Source organism: Vombatus ursinus, unplaced genomic scaffold (assembly GCF_900497805.2).
Source record: "Vombatus ursinus unplaced genomic scaffold, bare-nosed wombat genome assembly UNPS02014874.1, whole genome shotgun sequence".
Classification (NCBI taxonomy): Eukaryota; Metazoa; Chordata; class Mammalia; order Diprotodontia; family Vombatidae; genus Vombatus; species Vombatus ursinus.
In genome coordinates, this window is record NW_020954652.1 from 13,214,949 (window position 1) to 13,236,153 (window position 21,205).

General features: G+C 36.7%; 1 protein-coding gene across 1 annotated transcript in view; it reads left to right on the forward strand.

Annotated features, from left to right (window-relative positions):
* PPFIA2 (PTPRF interacting protein alpha 2) overlaps nt 1-21,205 on the forward strand; it is a 664,632-nt gene that overhangs the window by 11,601 nt on the left and 631,826 nt on the right. Inside the window, exon 2 of the mRNA XM_027842480.1 lies at nt 3,679-3,929. Within this exon, the coding sequence (XP_027698281.1) occupies nt 3,681-3,929 (249 nt within the window). The 5' untranslated portion in view covers nt 3,679-3,680. The remainder of the gene's footprint in view (nt 1-3,678; nt 3,930-21,205) is intronic.

Consider the following 21,205-nt stretch of genomic DNA (forward strand, 5'->3'; position numbering starts at 1 on the left):
GCACAACCATTGTATTTGGGAGATAGGACTTACCTGACCTTGAGTCAGCCTCACAGTGAGTTTAGTGGCTCTCAATCCATTGTCCATTATTAGATCCATTATCCCATGATGCTTTACATCTGTAGCTTGTCTGTGAGAAATGGTTTATAGATGTTTGAATTGAAGGTGAGGAGTGAGGAAGTGCTTGGTAACTGGGGACATTCAATATAAAATAATCTTTCTAAAAGTTTAATGGTGAAGGTGAGCAAGTTTAATAGCTTAAAGGATAAAAAGGTAGAAAGGAAGGTCAAAAGTCAAAGGAATTAGCCTAGTATTAAGGACAGATGGCAGGCTGCAGAGTTAGGGGAGCTGACTTCAGGTCCCATTCTACTCCTTTCCTATCTGTAGGACCTTAAGCAAATCTTTTAACTTCTCAGATTGAGAGATTTTGTTCAAAGGAGAGGAGTTTTGTCTATGTTTTCAAACAGAAGGATTTGGACTACTCAAATTCTGCTTTTCTTATGTTTGCTTTTCCAAGGGCAACAATGTCTATATTGGGAAGGACTGAATGAAAATGGATATCAGGGAGTGGAAACTCCAGATAACCGAGATTTTCTCAATCCTCATCCTTTTGGAATGTTATGTGTCTCTGCTGATGTCCTTTTCTTTGATATTCTTTTATTTCTATCTTTTTGGGACACCACTACTCTGTCCTGTTTCTCTGACTACTTGTTTGACATCTCCTTCTCTGTCTCCTTTGTTATATCTCAATCCACATTGTATCCCCTAACCCTAGGCTTCCCCAGGATCTGTCTTAGAACCACTTTCCTTCTATCTCTATATTGCTTTACTTGGTTATCTCATCAACTCCTCCAATTTATCCTGTATGCATCTTGTTTGTACGTAGTTGATTGTATGTTTTCTCCCCTATTACAATGTGGACTTCTTGACAATAGAGACTTTTTTTGCCTTAGTGCTTAGCACATTGTCCAGGTATACAGTAGGTGCTTAATAAATGCTTGTTGGTTGAGGCACTCCATATCTTACTACCTGCGGTGAATTCAAGTCAGCAAACCAAAAAGATTTAGTTGGCCAAATAAATTTCTCAGCCAGTGAAAGAATCTTTGAAAAGTCTCAGAGAATGAGTGAGGAGCTAAAAAACAAAAGTTGCCTTGATTAAACAAAAAAAAAAAAAAAAAAGGAGGCAGGTAGAGTCTAGAGATAAGTGAGCCCTACTTCTAATCAAGTTCTAGAACAATATTAAAAGAATGAGTACTTACAGAAAAAGTGATCACTAAAAGACAGCATGGCATTATTTTAAAAAAAACATATTTAATTCCATTGTACTGAGATTTCCTTTTCTGAGAGTAACTCAATGAGTAGATCAATAGAATATTGTATGGGTGACTACTCAGTGAGCCACTCAACTTGGAGGGTTGGCGCTGTGCTATTTAACATTTGTTTTTAATGACTTGGATAAGAGAATATGTTGCATGGATTAGAAATTAGAAGATGACATGAAGCTTGGTGTGAAGTAGGATGACAGAATTCACATTGATAAGAATGTTATTGGGTGAGAATAATACAACAAAGGAAATAGTCAAAGTTAACAGCAATAAATATAAAATGACAATGAGATAAAAAAATAGCTTCACCAATGCAAAATGGGAGAAGTGTGGAAGTGGAGACAACAGCTCTTATGGAAAATACCTAGGGTTTTGAGTGGACTGCAACATCAATATATTAATAGTATGATCTAGCATTGTGTGTCATAGGGTACAGAATGTGGGAGATGGTGGTCCTGCTATATTCTGACCTAGTCAAGCCATATCTCGAGGACTGTGAATGATTTTAAGCCTCACATTTTAGGAGAGACAAGAGAACTGTATTATGTCTGTGAGAGGATGACCAAGATTGTGAGACGACTAGAGAATATTTTATTTTAAAAGTCTTTTTGTTTAAAGGTAGTATGGCACAGTTTGTTTTCAAATTTTATCTTCCTTACTACCTGTCTGGTCTTTTTATTTCTGTTGTAAGTACTTACATAATATTTCTTAGTTAAAAAATTGTTTTTTAATGTTTATTTTTTAAATCTATTTCTGATTTCTCTCCTTCTATACCATCCCTCCCCCACCCATTGTGAAGGCAATACATGTGATACCAATTATATATGTGAAATCACACAAAACATATTTCCATATTAGCCATGTTGCAAAAAAGCAAGAAAAAAATAAAGTGAAAAAGTTATGTTTCAATCTACATTCAGACTCCATTATATCTTTCTTTGGAGTTAGATAGCATTTTTCATTATGAGTCCTTTGGAAGTGTCTTGGATGATTGTATTTCTGAGAGTACCCAAGTCATTCACAATTGATCATCGTACAACATTACAGTGTACAATGTTGTCCTGATTCTGCTCACTTTGCACCAGTTCATATAAGTCTATCCAGGGTTTTCTAAAACCATTCTGCTCATCATTTCTTACAGCACAATAGAATTCCTTCGCAATCACATACCACAACTTGTTCAGCCATTCCTCTCTCAATTTCCAATTCTTTGTCACCACAAAAAAGCTACTATAAATATTTTTGCATATATAGGTCCTTTGTCTTTTTCTTTGATATCTTTGGGATATAGACCTAGTATTGGTATTACTGGGTTAAAGGGTATTCACAGTTGTATAGCTCTTTGGGCATTGTTCAAAATTGCTCTCCAGGATGGTTAGCTCAGTTCACAATTCCATCAACAGTGCGTTAGTGTCTCAATTTCCCCATACCACCACCCAACATCTGTCATTTTCCTTTTCTGTCTCATTTGCTAATCTGATAGGTGTGAGGTGGTATCTCAGAGCTGTTTTAATTTGCATTTCTCTAATCAGTAGCAATTTAGACTGCAGCACTTCTTAAACTGTGGGTTGTGACCCCATGTGGAGTCATAAAAAATTTGGCAGCAGCAAAAGGTTTCTGAAGGTGCAACAACCAAAAAATTAATTAAAAGTCAAACTGTAATGAATCCGAGTTGTTTCTGGCATTGCTTGCCCCTACTGCATCTTGTAACTTCTCTGCAGCCTTGGTTCTGAACACAAAGCATGTGCACTGTGCACTATTCATGCCCTCATTACTATGCAGTGCCAACTAATGTTGCCTAAACATGAAAAGGGATTACAAGTGGAAAAAGTTTAAGAAGCCCTGATTTAGAGCATTTTTCCATGCGACTATTGATAGCTTTGATTTCTTCTTCTGAAAACTGCCTATTCTTACCTGTGTGGTCTTGAGCAAGTCATTTTATACTCTCTAGGCTTTAGCTACTTCATATGTAAAATGGGGGAGTCAGACTAGATGACTCAGAATGCCTCTTCTAGCTCCCCATCTTCTGTGAAGGGTGGTGAGACTTCACTATGAAACTTTTTTTTTCAGAAGCAGTAGAATTTGAAATTCTTTTAGAGGTAGTTAGATACATATGTTTAATAAAGAGAATTGGAGGGAATGGTGCATCCCAGGACTCAGAAGTAGCGGTACTGAAAGTTCACCTTCATGACCTCCAAAGAGATGAAGATCTCAGTAGGGAAACACTGAACAGTACAACTGTTGAAATAAGAAAGGCCAGTCCTTCGAAGGTCAGAAACCTACATGTCAAAGAGCCGGTGTATCATGACGATGCTCTCTTTACTAACCGTTCTTTTCCTTTCCTTTCTTTAAGCAATGATGTGTGAGGTGATGCCCACGATAAACGAGGACACCCCAATGAGCCAAAGGGGGTCCCAGAGTAGTGGCTCAGACTCGGATTCCCATTTTGAGCAGCTGATGGTGAATATGTTAGATGAAAGGGATCGGCTTCTAGAAACCCTTCGTGAGACGCAGGAAAGCTTGTCACTTGCACAGCAGAGACTTCAGGACGTCATCTATGATAGAGACTCGCTCCAGCGGCAGCTTAATTCAGCCATTCCACAGGTATGCTTCTGGCACGCTCTGATCACACTCCAGTCGAAAATGAAACAAGAGCTATGTTAGTCCCTTTGTTAAGAATGTGTTCTTTTTTTTTCTATTCCTACCATTCATTTTAACTTCTCTGATTTGGGTGTTGCTGTTGTTGGTTGAGAAAGAAACAGCAAGAAGGATATCTACATAATTTATTAAAATAAATTAAATAGAAAAAAGGTAAAATGTTATATACAGGGTACAAAATATCAACTATGTAAGTGTAAAGATTGAGAATATATCACAAAATTATCTTAAAAAGACCTTGATCTTTAGTGGACTTCAAGCTTCTAAGTTAGTGGCATGGTAGTATTCCCAATCAAGATAAATGTAATTTTAGATTGCAGTAATAGAAACTTAGTAACCCCCAGAACTATGCAAATGATAGTTCCCCTGTACTCTGTTCTGCTCATACCATATCTGGGTATTGTCATTTCTGGACAATACATTTTAAGAATGCCGTTGACACAGGAAGGACAAAAGGGTGGTGGTGGTGGTGGTGGGTGGTGGCAGTGGTGATGGTGTAGTGGTAGTGATGGGTTACATGAGTGTGTGTGTGTGTATGTGTATGATAATAGCAATGGCTAAGTATCTGAACAGATTTCATGCAAAAGAGGGAACTGAGTTGGGCCTAGATAACAGAACTAAGAGCAAAAAATGAGAGAGGCAATGTAGGCTAATTATAAAAGGAAAAAAAAATTCTTTGCAATTAAAGTTGTCCCCAAGTGGAATGTATTGCTTTGGGAAGATAGTGGTTTTATTCTCCCTAAATGATGATGCTTGTAAAGGGCTGTTTTATAAATCACCCCTGTTGAGTTAATGGTTGGACTAGAGGGTCACTGGGATCCTTTGCAACTCTTGGAATGTGTGATATTCATAAATCAATTGGGGAGCTAGATGTCATGGCACATACCTATAATCCCTGCTATTAGGAAGGTAGAGAGTAGCAGATCTTATGAACTCTGAAGTTTTGTCATGTAGTGAGCTAAGCTGATTGGGTATCTTCATTGAATGCAATATAGGGAGCACCTAGGAGAGAAGGGGCCACCTTGTTTAATTTGGGGTTAACTGATTGAACAAGGAAGCGGAGCAGGTCTCCTCCTGACCAGTAGTGGGATTGGTCCCACGAGAGGCCTCCACACTTCTAGCCTGGGTGAGATAGGAGAAAACAGAGTGAAAGAATGAGAACTAAATGAGGGAAAATTAAATGTGTGTGTATGTCTACATACACATGCACACACACACACACACACACATATATATGTATATATGATACTTAAATCTCTTGTACTTCACTCAAATGGAAGCAATGCTTGCACACTACCTGCTTAAATAAAGACTATTTTTGGCACAGAAGCAAATAATTACTTGCAGCTACTTATTTTTATAAAAAGACTCATTTTAAGGTTACTCTCCCTCCATGTGGATAAAAAGCAAATAGTTAATGACACTGTAACTATTTATAAGTGCCCTAATTATATTCTTGCCAGATAGAGTGAATATATTTTATCTATTTTAATCTTTAAAGTTCATAAATATTTTTATTAGACACCTTTAGTAGTTCTCATACTAATGAAAATCTATCTTGGAAAATGTTCAAAAAAAAAAAAACATCTAACTGCCTTCAATGAATTTGTCAGCAGCGCTAGACAAAACCACACCTGAGACTTCTGATGGAAATGAAGAATTAATTGCTGAGCCACTTTCATCCATCTTCAAAATATTGTTGAGAATGGGATAGGTGCCATATGACAGAGAAAGGTCAATGCTTTACTGAAGTTAGTTACATGGAACTGAAGGTCAAGGGTAATACTGTGGCTGGTTATATGCATATACATATATATGTGTGTATATACATACATACAAATATAATATACATATATACACATATGTATATACATATACCTACCTACATATACACACACATGCATACATACATACACATACACACACACACACACACACACACACACACACATATATATATATCTGGAGTCATCAGCATTAGAGAGAGGTAAATACCTAAGCTTTGATGAGGACACTGAGGGAGAGTGTGTAGAGAAAAAAGAGGAGACCCATGATGGCACCTTCAGGAATGCTCTGATAGTGTCATGAATAATGAACTAGCCTAGGAATCTGAGAATAGGCAGGAAGAGGGATGAGAACAGTGTTGTGAAAGCCCAGAGAGAAGACAGTGTTTAGGAGATGGTGAGTAGTCTCAAACAGTATAGAGAAGTTCAGAAGGATGAGGACTGAGAAAAGACCATTGGATTTCATAATTAAGTGTTCACTGATAGTCTTGTGGAGGGCAATTTCTGGTGAGATTGCCATTAGAATTCTGTCTGAATGTGAAGAGTTGAGAAAATAAACAAAAGGAAGTAGAGGCCAAGTGTAGAGAGCTTTTTGCCCCTAGGTATTTATCTGTGAAAGTGGAGAGTGATATAGGACAATAGCTTAAAGGGGCAGTAAGGTCTCTAGTGACTTTCTCCCCCCCCACCAACAGAGATAATGATGACAGTGAAGATAATCTGCTGTAGCAGTTGAAAAGGGGATGAGATCAAGGGCATATATAGAGGGGATGGCCATCATCCAGTCTCAATAATGCTGAATTACAGCAACCCCTAACTCCTACTTCCCCTTCTTTCATTCTCATCTACCTCAGCCCTACAATTGTAGTGGGCAGCTAGATGGTACAGTGGAAAGAATACTGAGCTTGAAATCAGGAAGATTCATCTCCATGAGTTCAAACATGGCCTCACTCAGGCACTTATTAGCTGTATGATTTAGATTTGAATTCTTGAAGATGAGTCTTCCTGATTCTAAGCCCAGTACTCTATCCACTGCACCACCTAGCTGGCACCACCTACCTCCCACCCCCATCCCTGATTGGCAGAATACCGATACGTACTTTCTCCTCCAATTGAATTGATTTACTGAAGTCAGGAGACTTTGATTCATGATCTTGCTATACTAAGAATCCAAGTGACCTTCCCAAATTGCTGAACTTTAGTGTCCTGCTTTGTTAAATTTGGTTGCATGCCCACCTACTTCATAGGGCTATGGAAAGGTAAGAATGAAAAGTTTGGGGGGCGGGAATCAAGAATGAAATAGAAGGATAATATATTACTAGGCTACATGAACAGTTTCCCAGGTGAAGACAAATATTCTATATATGAGAAAGCCTGAATAAGAATTGAACAAAATTTAAAAGTATAAAGAGGTCATGATTTACATTGCTGGATCTTTTATTTCATTGGCATGGGTCAAGGCTTTTCAATGCTAATAATCTAAATAATATGTGAAATTTCTCTCAGAATAATTATAATTCTCTCAGAGTAATTATAATAGCTAGTATATTTGTAAATATGGGTATATATGTGCATATATGTGTATATATATATATACATATATACACACATACACATATGTATGTATATTGATGTTCAGTCATTTTCATTCATGTCCAACTCTCCATGACTCCATTTAATGTTTTCTTGGCAAAGATACTGAAGTGGTTTGCCATTTCCTTCTCTAGCTCATTTTATAGATGAGGAAATTGAGGCAAACAGGGTTAAGTGACTTGCCCAGGGTCACACAGCTAATAAGTGTTTGAGGCCAAATTTGAACTAAAAAAGATGAGGCTTTCTTACACCAGGCCCAGCACTCTGTCCATTGTATCACCTAGCTGCTATATCTGTGTCTATATTTATATCTGTAGACATATATGTCTTTCTCCATATATATATGTCACATATGTGTGTGCGTATGCACATATGCATATGCGTATATATGTACATATATATTTATGCACATCTGTTTATTTATCTATCTATCTTTGTATCTTTCTATCTATCTCTTTAAGGTTTACCAAGCACTATTATCTCATTTGATCCATACAATGGTTCTGGGAGCTAGGTGGTATTATTATATTCATTTTCCAGATGAGGAAACTGAGACATGTGGAGTTTAAGTGACTTGCCATGGGTCACACAGCTAGTAAGTGCCTGAGGCCACCAGGTCAGAAAGAGGTTCTCCTGACTACTGTTGTTGTACAAGATTTGAAGAAAATGGTTTGATACCAACTTATTTCTGATATTTTACAAGAGACAGGAGGACTGCAATTTGAATGCAAATTGGATAGAAAATGGAGGAATTATTGAACTGTAATCATGCATGTACTGTATACTGTCTTACTGAAAATGTTTGTTTACAAACTAGAACTTTGACTTAGTAACTTAACAGTAGGATCTTCCATTCACAGTGTGAGAGGATCTTGCTTTATTTCATGTCAGTATGGGGCTGGAAGCTGTGGTGCAGTGTTAGTATTTTTATGTGTCTTTTGAGCTCCTTTTCATGTGGCATTACTTATGGAATTCCTAGAGTTGAATGCTGTGGTGATTTGAGAGGGTGAGATATATCCAGAACAGTTTTGAGGTGATAAAAGGCTGTCATGTTGAAGACTTGTTCTTTTTCTGCTGGTTTTGCTGAGTTCCAACATTCTACATATAAGAACATAACCTGAGGCGAGTATTTCTAAATAGCACTGTTTAAAATCTCTTGGTCTAATTTTTTTTTTATCCTTTACTCTCAGCTGAAGATAAGACAAAGTGGAAGCCTGATGGATAGTATCTTTCTTTCAGAGGCAGTTAAATGCAAACTTTATAGATGGCATTTGATTCACATCCAGTTGGGAGTAAGCTTTTGTGTAGGAAAAGTTCTGGTTTTCCACAGATGAAGTCTCATATGGCATAGTATAGGTCCTTCCCAGACAAGTTGGTTATGTTGTTCCTAGAAAGTGGAATTGGACATTGTGTTTGCATGGAGCCTTTAAGGAATACTAGCTCACATTTCATTATGGTTATCTATTTCTTATTGCAGCATGAAATCCTTGAATATTTTGGTTGTCCTTGCAATATGATTAGGTGAAAGTAACTAGTAGAATGGGAACTAATGAACTAAGCAGTTGCGTGGTAAATGTAAAATATAAAAGGAAACACTAATTTAGGAATCATTTAAGGAGATTTGGAGAGAAAAAACAGAACAATTCAGGATTAAAAAGGAATTCTGTTATATGGAAATAGTTTTCAAGCTATTTCTTTAAAATCCAGGTATAAAAATTCTTCCATTACCCCAACATTATATTTCCTTATATTTAATTTATTCAGGGACTCTTGTGTTTTCTTTTCTGATGTCCAAATTGGGATACATGTGTAGTATTAAGCATTGCCTTTTCATTACTTATTTTGAACTTCAGTCTCACCTGTTTCAAATTTATAGGGACAGCCTTTGTTATAATTGGGTGTCATTTTAAAAATGAATTTAGTACATTTTAATGATGCCTTCTGCTATTATGTCATAATTATTTATGAGGGAAAAACAGCCACAAAACCATTTCCCTTGAAATTGAATCCCTATACGTAAGGGGGGGAGTACATAAAACAAAATAAAAGTGTAAAGCAAAAATAAAGAAGTCAGATCATATTTGATGGATCAAAGATTAAAAAATTATTACCAAATTACTGGGTAACTTTCCACAAAGGAAAAAAAAAGAGTAAATGAATGCATGTTGTCCAGTTGGTCAGCAAGGAGAGTGTTGTTCCATTCCAAATAACATAGAGAAAATTTGTAATTAATGACACATACCTTATCCCCAAATCACTGCAGCATTCAGCTTTAGGAACTCCAAAAGAGTCTCACATGAAAAGGAGATCAAAAGAAATAAAAATACCAACACTACACAGATAAGACTCACTCCCACTTTGAATCAACATCCCTAACGTTAACCTTAATAATGAAAATTTCCCATTACATTGCCCCTGACCTTGAAAATTTATTTTCTACTAAGGGGAAGATATGTATAGAGGAGTCATACCCAAGTAAAAGGACTTTGGTGTAGAAAGCCCCAGAGACTGAGTAGAGCTATAGGACGTTTACTACTCCACTAGAATTAGAGTTATAGACAAAAAATAGATCTTCACAACATTTCTGGTTAACAATGGTAATATTAATTTGATTATTGTTCCCTGAACAGGAGATGGAAAGTAGAAGGAAGAGGTTGTGGAGCAGTTGGTAATATTCCCATATTTACTAGTCCCTGGCTGATGATGAGATGGGATAAAACATGGTGTGGGATTGCCTAGATATCCAGATTTAAAATGTGAATTGACTCAATAACTCTCCAATCTTCAGGTAGCTCTATCTCAAGGCAAATTTCAAATTTGAGTGGATTAACTTCCCCAACGTAAAGGCAGGGTCTTTGGATGTTCTATCGTATTCACCTTTTCCCATTAGGAATAGTTTACTTCTCCTGATGGAAAAGGTGAATGACCAAGCTAATTGACCTCTGGTGTCCCAGTAGATAGTTGGATGGGATGTTGGATAAATAGTTGGTAGAGTTGTTCTAACCATGCATATGTCTTAGACAAACAATAATGTATGGAAAATAATCTGAACCCAGATTTGAACAGGAGAATTATTTGTTATTGATGTTGAGTCCTTTCAGTTGTGTCTGACTCTTCACAACCCCATTTGGGGTTTTCTTGGCAGAGATACTGGAGTGGTCTGCCATTTCCTTCTCCAGCTCATTTTACAGATGAGGAAACTGAGGAAAAGACCCTTGACCAGGGTGAAGCTAGTAAGTGTCTGAGGCCCCATTTGAACTCAGGTCTTCCTGACTCTGGGCCCAGTGCCCATTGTGTCACCCAGCTTGTCAAACAAGAGAATAGCAGATCAGATGTCCTTTCTTATGTAGGTAGAATGATGTTGAGCCTTAGGGACCCAACTAGGCTAGGTCTTTTCCCACATAAGCTCCAACTTAAGGAAGATGAAGTCACCCAGTAGATCAGCTTGAGAGATGTGTGCATCAGTATAATGTTGAAGGGCCAAAGAATAAGGTATATTCCTAAAATCTTATTTAAATTAAGAAATATAACAATAACATATAATAATAAAAGAAAGAACAAAAGATTGAAAGACTCTTTCAATAAAAGCCAAGTGTGCAAATAATCCCAAAGAAAAGGATCTTAAATGGAAGGAAATATTAGAAAAATTTCAAAGAACAAAAAACAAACCAAACAAAAATAGCCTATACAAAGATGTGAAGAGAAATGAACCAATAAGGCCGTAAGAGAAGCCTGTGGGTTTCTGAAAGTGCAAGAATCATCATGGTATTTCAAAAGAGAAATAAAACTCTGGAAAGAAGAAATTGAGAATGAATGTAGGTCAGAAATCAGAATTCTCAATGTAGAATTAAAATAGAAATAGCAGAGTAGGAAAAACTGAATGCATGATGGAGAATTTCTCTCCCCAAATAAATAGAAACACTCAGAGAGAGATGAACATATTTCCAATGCAAAAGTACAAAAGCAGAAATGAAGGAGTAAGTGGCAACATTCAAAGATCACATGAATTCTGTCAGAGTCAGACAAGTAACCGACCTTGATAACAGGATAACCCTTGAGGAAAATGTATCACCCAAAATAAAAATGACACATTTTTAAAAATACTGGATACCTGAATGTAATAAATAGCCTAAGAAACCTTGCTAGGATTTCTAAACACAGAGAAAATCTACAGATAACAGCCAAAAAAGTGAACGAAAAAGTATAGACCGATAAAATTATACTTTTTTCAAGCCATGTGAATAACCTTTAAATGTGAAAGAATGGTAATTTAAATAATAGGATTATTCCATATTCATGAAAAATTTTAGGAGAGATTGGAATAGTGTATAGCATTTTAAAAAAAATAGCTGCTGAAAAATCTAGCCTAATATTCACCAAAGAAGGAGAAAATTTCCATTCACCAAAAGAAGAATTTGAGATAATCTTAAAATAAGAGCAAATTATTTGACTTACAGGAATTTCGAACAGTGTTGGACCTAGGAAGACTGAGTTAAAATTCAGCCTCAGACACTTACTAGCTGTGTGACTCTGGGCAACTCACTTAACCTCTGTTTGCTCCATCTCCTCATCTGTAAAATGGAGATAATAACAGCACCTACTTCTCAAGGTTATTGTGAAGATCAAATGAGAAAAATATTGTAAAGCACATAGCACAGTTCCTGGCACGTAGTGCTATTTAAATGATAGTTATTAATAATAATAATAATTTATAATCTAAATCTACTGTCCACCTATAAGTGAATCAATATCTTTTGTAAAAAGGAATAAATGAGTGGGAAGTCGCATGAGTGGGAAGAGAGGAAATAAGAGAAAGTGAGAAATTAGGTGATGTATTCTCATTAAGTATATTGGTATACATTGAAAGGTTAGTGACCTCTAAAGAGTGGGAATTATTTAGAGGCAGAAAGGACTGAGGTTGGGGATGGGGACAAGTAGAAAAAGGAATCTTGCTTCATAACAGGGAAAGAAAAGGTTTCCAGTAAAGAAAGTTCTCTTAGGAATGGAGGTATATTTTTTTCAGTAAGAAGCAGAGACCTTATAATGAATTTCCTTTGATGTGAATTTGTGTCCTAGGAAATCTCTTTTTTTTTTTTTGAAAATAGAGTTATACCTTCTTCAACAGCATCTTATCTCTGGAGATGGAATTTATGAGACCCCAAGGGTAGCTAGTACTCGAGCTATAAAGAGATCTAGAATGAGAAACAGAATGAAATGGACTTTAAAATAGAGAACGATAATGAAAAGAAAAGACGGGTAAGACACTAGGCATCCCCTCACACTTTGGGACATATAGTGACTCCTACTTCACAATATTATTTGCATGTGCCATTGTTCTCCATATGCACCAACATTTCTAAAAACCAAGCACAAAAGAAAAAAAAAAAGGAGATGGGGTAAGATTAACAAAGGTAATACTGAGAAATTAGAAGAGGTAGCTCATACCTGGTACTTAAAAGGCTTTATTCTCTTGAGAGACAGAATGAAAGGAATATTTGAGACATAGTATAAAGGTAAAATTGACAAGATAGAAGTTTTTTGGATAGGAAGGGTGAGGGAGAATTCATAGTTAGGGATGTTTCTGATATTGCAAATGATGTTGCGTCTAGAAGGATGGTAGTACTAAAACAGAAATAAGGAAATTAAGAAGACTGGAGGGTTGGGGTGAAGATAATAAGTTCTGTTGTAGACATCTATGGGAGGCTGAGACTGAGGCCACATATGTAGAACTAGGACTTATTTGCATAAAGTAGTGATAGAATAACCTTTTGTGGTTCAATAAGACTATTATTCACTTCTTATCCTTAAGGATCAAAAGGTATTCTGCAAGCAGTAGCAACTTCCATGGTGCTACCTAGCAATCAGAATGATTCAAGAGAATTGTTCATGGACTATAGTATATAAACCTACCTGGTGTTCAGCTGGAAGGAGAAGATGGTTATTATAAGGTAGAGCTTAAGGGCAAATACAAAGAATTGAAAATCTTCCCACACTAAAATCCAATAGCAACTATTTTAGGCAATATGAAATAGGGGAAACAGATATAAATTTTGTAATTCATGGTGCTTTATTTAGAGAATACCTAAATTTGTTTATTTTAATGTTTTCTTAATATCTTTTTTCCCCACTACTTTAAAAAGTGACAAGGCAAGTCAGCAAGCATTTATTAACCCTGATTGTGTCAAGAACTGGGGCAAATACTGGGCATTGAAAGGAGCTCATACTCTGGGAAGTAGGAACAAAGAATTAATGCATCATTAGCTCTTAAATCAAAATTATTTCTGAAGTCAAAAAGTCTTCCATACCTTTTCTATATATTTATCAGTTATGATTATTTTCTTCTAATTTTTTTTGTCTTCAAAATTGTGTATCACATTGGGCAGCTCTCTGGGAATAGGAGAAGGAGGAATACCAGGTAGCATGGTGGATAGACCATTGGGCCTAGAGTCAGGAAGTATCATCTCCCTGAGTTGAAATCCAACCTCAGATACTAGCTGTGTGACCCTGGGCAAGTCATTTAACACTGCCTCAGTTTCCTCATTTGTAAAATGAGCTGGAGAAGGAAATGGCAAACCACTCTAGTATCTTTGCCAAGAATATCCCCAATGGGGTTGCGAAGAGTCAGACACAATTGAAATGACTGAACAACAACAATGAATAAAAACATTTATAATTCTAATGCCTGTGAGGGTTTTTACAAGACTACCAAATATTAACAATATAAGAAATGTTGTTGGGCTGTTCATATTACATATATTCATATTTAATGAATAACACATATGGTTGCAGTTTTTTTTTCTTTGTGCATCTGTCTCATTCAAAATATTGAAAGTTCAACTAATTTCTTTGTATCAGAAGAGTACATTAACAGTAAAGAAATAAACTGTTAGAAAAGTGCTGCTCAACCCTGGTGTACTTAACTGGGAATATTTGTGGAGGATGATTCTAGAAAAAAGCTTGAGAATAAGACTTGTACCCATTGAATATATTTTAATACCAATATCCATTGGAATTCAAACTCTTTGAGCCTGACACCTTTAATTTTCTATTTGTATTCCTGACCCTTTGGACACTGCCTCATACGTAATACTTGTTGAATATATGATTGTTGAATTGTTTAAGTAGGAATTGAGTATAGTTTGGGTAATGAAATTCTTTTGTTTTCCCCACGGGTGTAATTTTTTTTCTTTGAGCGAAAGATTAACTTAGAATGGTGCCTGGAAGGTAGTAGTCACTTAAGTGTGTTGTCATTTGCTGAGTTATGTGTGCATCTGGGGAATTGTGCATAGTTTTCAGGGAGCTAAAAGCTCCTTGCTATTGGAAAAGCCCATCTTTGCTATGCAAGTTCTCTCTCAGCAATTCTGTGGTGTTATATGAATGGTAATCGTGGGATACTGAAATCTCAGAAGCATAAAAAATGGATGTGATCCAAAAGGCAATAGAAAGACCACAGAGTAGGAATAAGTAGGTTGAAGTGTATTGCCATCAATGATATATTGAAGAAATTGCTCAAAAGACATCGAGGATAAAGACACTTCAAAATGTGGGTGGCTTCATATAGTCAAGAGTAAGGAAGAGCAAGGGAACAATCTGATTGCAGCACTGGTGGCCATGAAATATCCAAATACTCATAGGATCCTCTGTGTTGATCTTCGATGAAGGGTTTATGGGAAGACGGACTAGAATCGGACAGGATGATATGGCTTAAAAGAGTCGTGTTCTTCACTTCTAGAGGAAATACCCAGTCTGGGGAAATCACAGATCCATCAGAGTATCTTAGAAAGGTTGTGAAAATTGTTCACTTCTCCATTAACACATTCAGTATTCACTGAGTCCCTAGGAAGATACAAAAGAAATAGAAGACTTAGTCCCTTCCCTCAATTAGCTTATAGTCTGGGAATATATTTCCATATATTCCCCCTTCTTTCTCCCTGTCTCTCCCCCGTGTCTTTTCATACATATACAGACATCTATGCATACATATGTGTATATATAGTGTATATATATATATATATATATATATATATATACACACACATACATATAAAATGTACATGGATATAAATACATGTGAAAATTACCATATGCTTATAAAATGGGGTGCTTCAATTGATCCGTAAGAGCTGGTGTGGAATGAATATGTTGAGATTTGAAGTTGATGTGATAGAGTTGTAGGGAAAAGGGCCAGAGAAACATTGAAGGTCATGAGGGCAAAGTAGAGAAATATGGACGTGAGGTGATGGTGTTGGTAGCCTTTGGAGATTTCTGAGTAAGGACATGACATGAAGAAAATGTTCTTGAAGGCAGACTATTCTTCCATATGTGTAAATTGGATAGTGGAAGGGAAAGCACTTTTGAAAATAAATATAAAACACTCCCCTGTTTGTTCATGAATTTAGGAATTGGTGCCTTTTATGGGGCATATAGGCAGTCTAGAGCAGCATTTTTCACTGTGGTCTGGAGATCCTTCAAAATCTATGATGTTGAAACTATTTTCCTATTAATACTAAGATGTTTTCTTTCTAATATGGAAAATATTGATAGATAAAACCCATAGAAAACAAAGAAAGCTCTTTGCCACCTTTTTTTAAGAATGTAAAGAACTTTTCACAACAAAAAGGTTGAGACCCACTGATGCAGAGAATGTAGGGCCTGACTGGAAGATGAGAAGCCTGAGTTCCAGTCCCACATGAGACACTAGTTGTGTGACCCTGGGGAAGTCACCTAATCTCTCTGTCACAGTTTCTTCATCTGTAAAATCACCCCTACTTCACAGGGAGGTTGTGAAGACTGAATTAAATAATAGATATTACATGCTTTGGTAGCCTGAAAATGCTATAGAAATGCTTCTTCTCTTCCTTTTTTTTCCTTTTTCCCCTCCCCTCCCTTTTTTCTAAAACTAGGTGTAGAAAGATCAAATGAATTACTCAGGGTAAGACAGCTACTCATTGTCTAAGGTGGATTTTGAATTCAGGTTTTCTTGAGACCTATTCGTGTACACTACTCACAAATCCAGTTGGTCTCCTACTGCTATAAGCTGCCTATGATTGGAAGATTCTCTCTTTAAGTAGTCATTTTCATTTCCCTCTACACATCATTATCTTTGTCTCATCTCCATTCTTTCTTTCCTCCCTGCCCCTGCCATGATCAGTCACCTCCATAGCCATGGTAGACTTTGGCACTTGGCTCATGCTTTCCCCACTGTATTCTGACCCTTGCTACCATCTTTTGTGACTTTAATATCTATACTGTGTGGAGCCTTCTGACAAACTCCATAGTTCTTTTCTCTCTCCAGCTCCTTGGACCTTCATCTCTAACCCATAAGCATGGCTGTGCCTTACACTTCATCATACAATTTCAGAATTAGTGCTCACCTTCCCTGACCACAAGTTCTTTACCTGTTTCAGCACTCTAAATAGCCCTCTCTTCTAAACCAGTTGCCTTCTTTCACTGAATTGTCAAGAATTCAGCTGCATTTGCTTCTTATTGTTTCTTGATCTCTTAACCCAAATTGTTGACCTCCTATGCTCCTACTGCATGGTCAATCACCTCCATTCAGGACCTCCAGATTCTATCCTGCTATAATGCATACCATGCCACCAGTCATCAGGGCTATGTCAACCACTATTATCCGCTTTTTCTCTTCCTCATTCTAGCCTTTTGAGTATTATTTGGGAACGGTATAATAAGGGTGTGAACCACCCTCCCCCCAGCAAAATTCATACTATTAAACTTCAGCTCAGTCCTGGATGATGCTTCAGCAATCCTTTTATTCATTTCTTATGGATTTCCCAGCATGCTTTCCTTTGTGATTTTTATAAACTCTATGTACCTGCTTAAACTCCAGCCCCACTCCTTCATCCATACCAGATGACTTTGCCTTCCTAAATGAGGAATAACTTATTCAAACTAATAAGAATTAGGGCTGGGACTGGATTTCAATCTATTTTTCCCTATACCAGAGGTTCTTAGCCATTTTGTATGTTATGAACCCCTTGGGGAGTTTGGTGTATCCCATGAATCCCTTCTCAGAATAATGTTTGTAAATGCAAAAAAATAGATTGCAAAGGAAAATAATTGTCTTGAAATACAGTTATTAATTTTTAAAAATAATTTCATGGATTCCAAGTTAAGAACCCCTGCCTGTCCTTTCCAAATTGCTTCTCTATATTAGGCATTACAGAAATACTTATTTTTCCTTAAATGCTTAGCATACTGCAGGGTACTTAATGAACACTTAATATGACCTAATTCCATATTTGTTTATTTCATAGAGTACCTAATATTTTCAAGGCACTGTTGTAAATATGCTTATCTACCACCATGATCTATTAAATCTTCAGAATTATGCTGCTCTAGCATTTCAAATAAATAATTTACTCATTCCTCAAACATCAGTTAAGCGGTAACTGTGGGCCAAGTATTGTGTCGGCATTGAGTTTACAAAAATGAAAATAAATAAATAGCTCTTGCCTTTGAGAAGCTCACACCACGTTTCCAGATAAGTAAATGTGAAATATATATGTACCTATGTAGGTATGTACATTTGTTGTTTAGTCATATCTGACTCTTCATGACACTGTAGATCATAGCACACTAATACTGATCACTCAGTCTTGAGAGGTAGCTTGGTGATGTAGACAGTATACTGAACTTGGACTTACAGGATATCAGTTCAAATAGTCAGATGACCTTAGGTAAGTCATGTAATCTCTCTAAATTCAACTTCTTCATCTGTAAAATGGGAATAATGATATGTTTAGTGCTGAGAAGGTTGTTGAAAGGACCAAATAAAATAATGTGGTTAAATATGGGTTTCTTGCCAAAGATCCTGGAGTGATTTGCCATTTCCTTCTCCAGTATATATATACATACATATTTCCCGGGGGAGAGAGATGTTAGTAACAGAGGGGATCAGTGTAGGATTTGTGTAGGAGGTGATACTTGAGCTGGTCCTGGAAGGAAGCTTGGGATTGAGTAAAGTCATTTTTGATAAGGTTTTAGTGCATTTTGGAAGATGAGACTTTCAGTTTTATACCTTCTAGCAGCCTTCTAACCTAGTTAAGTGCGAGACTTGTTGGACCATGGAGAAGACATTGCAGTCTGTAGGTAGACTTCAGGAATTTGTGCTTTTGCAGGATTCACATTTCATTATTTCTTTCATTTTTGTGCTAATTAAAACCCATGTTTAACTTCTTATTTTTTCTTTTTAAGTGTTTACCCACTCATTCATCTAGGTTTTCAGAGGAGGCCCACACGAACAATGACTCAAGGAGAGAGTGGGAGAGTGGGCATGAGAGGGTGGCTATACCAGCTAGTCTTTAAAAATAAACAAATAAAAAACAGCCTTGAGGAAAATATACAGTCTGTCCATGAATATACTTGGTACCAAGGTAAAGGAATGACTACTTTTCCTTCCTACTTTTCATGAACAACCACTAGGTGTGTGTGTGAGAGAGATGGGGGCAGAGAGAGAAGGAGAAGAGGGGAAGAACATTTGAATGTAGAGAGATAGGGAGAGAGAAAAATCAGAGAGAGCCAGGGAAAGAGAAAAAAGAGAAAGAAAACTAGAGGTGGGAAGAGAGAAAAAGAGTGGGTAGAGTGAGAGAGATGGAAAAATGTTAAGGTAGAAAGAGGTGGGGAGAGAGAGAGGAAAGGGAAAGAGATGGAGGAAGAAAGGGAGAGAAGGATGGAGAGGGAAAGAGTTTTAGGAAAGAGACATGAAGGAAGAGAGAGAGAGGGAGGATATGAGAGAAATGCAAAAAGGTAATGGAAGTGAGAGATGGAGGGAAGGAGAGATAGATGAAAGGAGGGAAAGAAATACAGAGAAGAAAGACAGAAGGGAAGATGGAGACTTGGAGGAGAGAAGGGGAAAAAAGTAAAAAGAAAAGATGGATGAGTTCATGATTAAAGAAGTTCTTTCTAACCAAACTGAAATACTCAATAAAGATCTTGATGAAATCCTCCCTTACCTCTCCAGTTAGGAATTGTTTTTCTTTCTTGGGACCTTCAAAAGCATTTTGTACCTCACTTGATCCTGCTCTATTCTGCTGCATACTGAAGACATATTTATGGGAGGCAGCATGATTTAATGTAAAGAGGACTGGACATGGAGGCATCAAAAATCTGGGTTGTTTCCCATCTCAGACATTTATTGCCTGCATGGGAATGAGCAAGTCACTCGATCTTCCTGAGTCTCAGTTTCCTTGGTTGTAAAATGGGATTTGTACCAGCAGTGTCTGCCTCACAAAATTGTTTTGGATCCAAATGAGAAGCCATAAAGAAAGTAGTAGTAAATATATGTGAGCTAGTATTTGTTATTACATCTCACTTTGTTGTTGATATGGATATATCCTAAACTAAAATGTTGTTCAGAACATCTCCATATCATAGTAGACAATCTTCATAAGTGAGCATGCTCAAAAACAATTATCTGGTTGGGAGGCTCCTGCTTATGAGACTTCCTGTAGGTGACAGGCATGTAGTCTCTTCCTGAGTTCAGTAGAAGAATTTAAGTTTTTCCAGCTTGTTGTAGGCCTTATCAGAACTTGTCTTCTGTTAGTAAAGCCTTCAGAATCCTTATGTATTATAGTAGTTCTTTAGTAGATGATAATACAATGATGTGCAACGAAGTCCTTTGTAGGCGCTTATGAAGCAGAATTTATTACAGTGGAAAGAGACTGGGAGTAGTATGTCTGCTACATGAGGAATATGATTGTGTGCCAAATTATTTAATCTCTCAAGGCCTCATTTTACTCATCTACAAAGTGAGGGAGCTGGAATAGTGGATTTGTAAGTCTAGCTCAAATGTATGCTTAACAATAACAATAACTAGTATTTATATAATGCCTACCCATGTACCAGGTACTGTGCCAAGTGCTTTACAAAAATTATCTCATTTTATTCTCATAACAACCCATAGGAAGTAGGTATTATTATTATCCCTATTTTACAGTTGGAGACACTGAGCTCAGCGTCACATAGCAAGCAGGTGTCTGAGGATGGATTTGAATTCAGATCTTCCTGATTCCAGGATCAGCATTCTGTCGACTTTACCACCTACTTGTCATAACAATGTATTTTTTTATAAGTATGGAGCTTCTATAAACATATTTGGTCTGGTCCTCATAAAACAAATACATGGTTGATCACTCAGTCTTGAGAGGTGGCTTGGTGACGTAGACAGTATACTGAACTTGGACTTTCAGGATATCAGTACAAATACCAACTCTACCATTTACTAACCAGATGACCTTAGGTAGGTCATGTAACCTCTCTAGATTCAACTTCCTCATCTTTAAAATGGGAATAATAATATCTTTAGTCCTGAGAAGGTTGTTGAAAGGACCAAATAAAATTATGTGGTTAAAGCACTTTGCAAATCTGAAAATATTATGTAAATGTCAATTTATATTTACAATTATCCCCTAGAAATTTTCCACATACACTGTTTTTATATGTATTTACTCAAACTGGAATGCCTTGCTTCCTTGAAATGATCTCAGGTTTTAGTTGTGTGAAAAAATGAGAAACTTTTGAAAGTAATATTTTGCTTTTTACTTCATTATTTCCTGTCTTTGGAATAAGATTCATTTTTAAATACATTTTATTTAAATTAATATCAAAGTTATCTAATTCAAAAAGAAGCAGTCATATCAAGATTTATTTCTTAACTGAGGTTCTCCAGTAGGATTTATAGGGAAGTTTTTAAAAAAATAAGAGCACAGTGTAGTGGATAGAGCACTGGCCCTGGATTCAGGAAGACCTGAGTTCAAATTTGGCCTCAGACAGTTGATACTTATTAGCTGTGTGACCCTGGACATGTCACTTCAGCCCATTGCCTTGTAA